The sequence below is a fragment of the Triticum dicoccoides genome, chromosome 2A (genome assembly GCF_002162155.2).
Source record: "Triticum dicoccoides isolate Atlit2015 ecotype Zavitan chromosome 2A, WEW_v2.0, whole genome shotgun sequence".
NCBI lineage: Eukaryota > Viridiplantae > Streptophyta > Magnoliopsida > Poales > Poaceae > Triticum > Triticum dicoccoides.
Window position 1 is genome coordinate 773,403,973 of NC_041382.1, and position 6,214 is coordinate 773,410,186.

The window sequence follows — 6,214 nt, forward strand, 5'->3', positions numbered from 1 at the left end:
AGAAGTGACATCATCAATAACATGCGACATATCAGAACGAATAACAGAAGCAATTTTAGGTGTCGCAAGCTTACTCAAAACAGAAGGTGAATCAAGTGCACAGCTAGATGACAGTTCCTTACCTCCCCTCGTAGTTGAGGGATAAATCTTGGTTCTTAGATCTTTCAAGTTCTTTATGATGATAAGCAGATATAAATACCAAGTAACTCAAAGAATAGAGCTATGCTCCCCGGCAACGGCGCCAGAAAATAGTCTTGATAACCCACAAGTATAGGGGATCGCAACAGTTTTTGAGGGTAAAGTATTCAACCCAAATTTATTGATTCGACACAAGGGGAGCCAAAGAATACTCTCAAGTATGAGCAGCTGAGTTGTCAATTTAACCACACCTGGAAACTTAGTATCTGCAGCAAAGTATTTAGTAGCAAAGTAATATAATAGTAGTGGTAACAGTAGCAAAAGGTAACATCAGTAAAAGTAATGTTTTTGGTATTTTGTAGTGATGATAGCAATAGCAACGGGAAAGTAAATAAGCGAAGAATAATATATGGAAAGCTCGTAGGTAATGGATCGGTGATAGAGAATTATGCCGGATGCGGTTCATCATATAACAGTCATAACCTAGGGTGACACAGAACTAGCTCCAGTTCATCAATATAATGTAGGCATGTATTCCGAATATAGTCATACGTGCTTATGGAAAAGAACTTGCATGACATCTTTTGTTCTACCCTCCCGTGGCAGCGGGGTCCTTACGGAAACTAAGGGATATTAAGGCCTCCTTTTAATAGAGTACCGAAACAAAGCATTAACACATAGTGAATACATGAACTCCTCAAACTACGGTCATCACCGGTAAGTATCCCGATTATTGTCACTTCGGGGTTAACGGATCATAACACATAATAGGTGACTATAGACTTGCAAGATAGGATCAACAACACTCATATATTGATCAAAACATAATAGGTTCAGATTGAAATCATGGCACTCGGGCCCTAGTGACAAGCATTAAGCATAGTAAAGTCATAGCAACATCAATCTCAGAACATAGTGGATACAGGGATCAAACCCTAACAAAACTAACTCGATTACATGATAGATCTCATCCAACTCATCACCGTCTAGCAAGCCTATGATGGAATTACTCACGCACGGCGGTGAGCATCATGAAATTGGTGATGGAGGATGGTTGATGATGACGATGGCGACGGTTTCCCCTCTCCCGAGCCCCGAACGGACTCCAGATCAGCCCTCCCGAGAGGTTTTAGGGCTTGGCAGCGGCTCCATATCGTAAAACGCGATGAATTCTTCTCTCTGATTTTTTTCTCCCTGAAACAAAATATATAGAGTTCGAGTTGGAGTCGGAGAGGCACCAGGAGGCCCATGAGGTAGGGGGCGCACCCCCCACCCTCGTGGAGAGGTGTTGGGCCTCCTGGCCTTCATCTTTTGCAGGTATTTTTTATATTTTCCAAAAAGTTGCTCCGTGAAGTTTCAGGTCATTTCGAGAACGTTTGTTTCTGCACATAAATAACACCACGGTAATTCTGCTGAAAACAATGTCAGTCCGGATTAGTTCCATTCAAATCATGCAATTTATAGTCCAAAACAAGGGCAAAAGTGTTTGGAAAAGTAGATACGTAGGAGACGTATCATTGCTCTGAGGATGCTTGCATTCGGTACTGCCGAAAAAGCCGTTGATGAGATGGTCAGGATGGGGGAGAGCAAATGGTTGAAGACAACTGTCAAGTTTGCCGGCGCCATGGTGGAGGTGTTTGGGCCTGAGTATCTCAGAGAACCAAATGCGCGGGACACAGAGAAGATGTTGGCTATTGGAGAGGCCAGGAGGTTTCCGGAAATGCTCGTATCAATTGATTGCATGCATTGGTGATGGAAGAACTGCCCAAAAGGTTTGCGAGGAATGTATCAAGGTCACATCAAAGAGGCCACCATCATACTAGAAGCAGTGACATCACATGATTATGGATTTGGCATGATTTCTTTGGGATGTCGGGTTCTCACAACGATATCAATGTGCTTCAACGATCTCCGGTGTTCAAGAGGCTTTGCAATTGTGAATCATCGCCGTGCAACTACATCATCCACGACCGAGACTACAATATGGGATACTATCTTGCCGATGGCATCTATTCTTAGTAGGCGACGTTTGTGAAGACCGTATCCAAACTGCATGGCAATAAACAGAGTCACTTTACAACAATACAGGAAGCAGCTAGGAAGAATGTGGAGAGGGCATTTTGTGTGCTTCAAACTCGTTGGGGAATTGTTCGTGAGGCTGCAATGATGTAGAAACTTTGTCGAGATCATGACATGTTGTGTTGCTTTACACAATATGATTGTCGAGGATGAGGGTGATGGTGTAGCCCAAACCAGATGTTGAAGCACCTAGAGAACAAGTTGAAATCCCAGAAAATCAAGATGCAACTCAGCTTATGAACTTCCTGCAGATGCGTCAGAATCTTTGAGATCATCAGGTGCACGCGTAGCTACTCAATAACCTTGTGGAGCATATGTGGACCCACAATGAAAAACAAAGAGCTGATATTTGAGTTGTGCACTTCAAATAAATATTATGTAAACACTATTTATACTCGGTACCAACATTTGTTATTTACGCGCAACAGTGACTTAGGCCCTTTCCAGTGCTCCACTGTGAACAGGTGCTAAGCCTGCCACATAAGCAAAATAATGACATATGCCATAACAATTAAGGAAGAGAGAAAAAGCACTTTGGTGAACCCAGGAAGAAGTAATGCCAAGCGCGTGAACCTAGGCAAACCACTTAAATGAAAGAAGGTGATCAATGCACGGAAGATTTAGGTGCTAAATCATTAAATGAAAGCAAGCTTAGCAACAAGTAAGCACCTATGCATTGTTGTGTTGAGTTGCTAAGCTAGTTAATGCATTTCGCACCCATGTAAGCACCTTTGTATTGAAAGAGGTCTTATATAATCGACATACATAAATTTAAGAGTCCGGATTTGAGATATATGGATGCCGGAAGCGAAATATGAGGACCTGTCCTGGATATGTCCGCAGGCGCGCGGGGACGCATCCGTGGACGTATAAAGGGGCAGAATTGCCGAGTCCGGTTGCGGTTGTAGAAAAACCTCTACGCGGCCAAATGTTTTCAAATTCCCGTCCAATCAGTCACGAAGAAGTTTGGAATATAGTTAACACGTCCGTCGCGTGTGGTTGGAGACGTGCAGAGATCCATCCTGGAGAAGGCCATGCACGGGTGGCGGTCAGAGCGGGCTGTAAATACCGAACTGTGCACATTGAACATAGCAGCAGACGCCATCACTCCATGCATGGGTCGCCGGCACGGCTGTGGCGGATCAGTGCATCACATGCCCATTCATTCATTCACACCGGCACGGCACAGGGCATCTAATTCTAGTAGGTGAGAGTATTAAACACCCAGCAACCAAACGCCACGTACGACAAAGCCCTCCTTAATTAACTCCACGGACATTCCGCCCATGACGCATCTACTAACCACCAACGGATCGACAGTAGGCAGTGTTAGTACGTACAAGCTTTGGTTAACTCTGTTCACGAAAGCATGCATCAACGATCGATCCATCAGCGTTGAGGACCTCTTCATCGCCGAGCGGTGCTTCTCCCTGTTGATCTTTTTAGCTCGGTGTGTAGGAAGCTTATGAGCTGCTTCTTTTCTTTCTTGTCCTGAGTTTGTAATCCTGAACGGTTGATGGCATGGCTTTGTTGATTCAAAAGCAAGCGAAAGAGCAAAGCAAACCTTCTTTCATGCTTTCTTTCACCTCACCCTAAAAGCAAATCAATGCAATGCAAAGGACGGCCCATCGAGCGGCAACGCAGGATGGATCCTTTCCTCACCCGCGGTGATTATTCAACAAGTGTTGAAGCAAACACGCGTGCACACACTGCTGTTTTTATTGCTAATTGGAAATCCTCAAACCTAACCGCGCTACCACTACTCTGGGATCTGGATTCGAAAGCTGCACGAGCCGGCAGCTTAATCTGTCGCTAACTTTTCCACTACGTGGAGTAATTAATCAACTCGGTAGATCGTACAGTACGTACGTACGTACGCGAGCATGCATCTGCATGCCACCAGCACTCCATCGTGGGCTAATTAAGCAGGAGCCGGCCAGCGGTAGACCACCGATGGAGCTCCGGCGCGCCACGGAGCACTCCGCGACCCTAGGACGACGAGGAGCAGGCCTGCGGCCGGAACCCGAGCCGGTTCTTCTCCAGGTCGTACTCCACGTGGTAGTTCTGCTGCTGGAAGCTGCCCAGGATGATGGCCGGCCCGCCCCCGCCCGACACCCCGGCGCCGCCGCTCGCGCTCGACACGTCCGACACCACCGCCAGGCAGATCGCCTCGGGGGCCTCGCCTGACGCCGGGCCCGCCGCCAGGAAGTAGTTCTCGACCGGGAGCCGCATCTCGGCGCCCCCCGTGAAGCGGAGGGACAGCTCGGGGAGGTCCATGGTCTTCGCGCCCGCCGGGAGCGCGAAGCAGGGGCGCAGCCCGAGCCCCTCCTCCACGGCCTTGGACCGGTTGTACCTGCCCCCCACCGCGGCCACCATCGCCGCCGCCACCGGCTTGAACACCGTCGGGTCCAGGTAGGTGAAGGTCGTGCCGGAGTCGATGATGGCGCCGCCCCCGCCGCCGCCGGACACGGGCGCGAAGGCCCGCGCCGGGAGCGCCACGCTCTTCCCGCCCACCGCGATGCCGGTCAGGGAGAGGTAGTAGTACACGGAGTATGGCGGCCTGGCGCCCGCGTTCTTGAGCAGCGGCGCGTACTGCATCGCCTTGGCCTTGCCGGCGGAGGAGGCGCCGAGGACGAGCTCGCCGCTGACGGTGGCGTCGTCGTCGAAGTGGCGGGAGAGGAGGCAGTAGGAGAACTTGGTGACCCCGAGCTGCGCCGGCACGGACGGCGCGCCGCGGCCGAACCCCGCGAGCCCCGACGGCGGCTGGTGCACGGACGCGAGGCTGCAGCCCACGGCGAAGTTGCGGCTGGCGGCGCCCCGTGGCGACATGCGCAGCGTGTCGGAGACGAGGAGCCCCGCGGTGGATCCGGAGCCGTAGACGACGAGGTAGGGCGGGCAGACGTTCTTGGCGGTGGCGGAGCAGTTGGCGGTGCTGGGCCTGCAGGGGGCGGAGTTGCGGGCGCAGTCGGAGAGGTGGGACCTGGAGTGGATCCAGAGGCAGGAGGGGCTGCTGCAGGAGACGACGAGGGAGGAGGAGGAGCTCTTGGGGTGGAAGACGGGGAAGGAGCCGGCGGCGGCGAGGGAGCAGTTCTGGCACTGGTAGTTGGAGGTGCAGGGCACCCAGGTGAGGTGGCTGCCCGTGTCGAGCAGCACGGGCAGCGGCTGCGGCGGCGTGCCGAGGGAGAGGGAGAAGGCGTATCCGCCGTAGGAGTGCGGGTACAGCGCGGCGCGCACGGGGGAGGAGGCTTGGCCTTGGCCTTGGTGGTGACCGCGGCCGGCTCTGAGGCGGGAGGCGCGCGCGAGGGAGGCCTGCGCGAGGCGGGAGAGCGGGTGGTGCTGCGCCGCGGCGGGCGGGAGCGGCGGGAGGTGGCGGGAGAGCGGGATCGTGGTGGGCGTCGCGAGGAGAGGGGCGAGAAACAGGAGGAGGAGCAAGCACGGGAGCAGCGGCGGCATCGGCATGGCGATGAGTGAGTGCCGAATGCACGGGGGTTTGGGTGGGTTTTAAGCAGAGCGCGGCTGGGTTGGGCTTGCTTTGCTTGGGTTTGAGAGATGAGTATATGTGCCTTGCTTGGGTTGGAGGGAGGGACAGACGGTGGGGAGCCATGGCCATGATGACCCGAAGGATTGGATTGGACTGGACTGGATTGGACTTGATGGGTCACGGGCGCACGACTGGATTGGACTTGATGGGTCACCGCGTGGAAGGAAGCGGTGCGGTGGCCATCGTCGTCGTGCGTACGCGTAGGCGTAGGCTGGCTGTCGGTCACCGTGGCCGGACAAACGGGCGGTGCACCTCTGCTCCGACCGATCGACGTCCAAGGAAAGAAATTCTCCGGTCGTCCGTGACTGTTCAGACACGGTCGGGTCCGCAGTGTTGACGCTCATGCACCGGCATGCACGCACACATCCACCCTTAAAGCATCTCCAACAGGCGCCGAACGCGGCGCGCGCTAAAAACTGCTTTGCCGCGTGCCCATCGCCTGATATGGCGCGGCGC

General features: G+C 53.0%; 1 protein-coding gene across 1 annotated transcript; it reads right to left on the reverse strand.

Moving 5' to 3' along the window:
- Nucleotides 1–3,768: 3,768 nt before the first annotated feature.
- LOC119357193 (probable aspartyl protease At4g16563) lies at nt 3,769–5,752 on the reverse strand. The gene has a single exon (XM_037624183.1). It carries the CDS (start codon nt 5,674–5,676, stop codon nt 4,207–4,209), a length of 1,470 nt encoding a protein of 489 aa, XP_037480080.1. The 5' UTR covers nt 5,677–5,752; the 3' UTR covers nt 3,769–4,206.
- Between the last annotated feature and the right edge of the window lie 462 nt (nt 5,753–6,214).

Coding starts and splice junctions, on each gene's coding strand:
- LOC119357193 (XM_037624183.1), bottom strand. CDS start 5,676: ATGCCGATGCCGCCGCTGCTCCCGTGCTTGCTCCTCCTCCTGTTTCTC.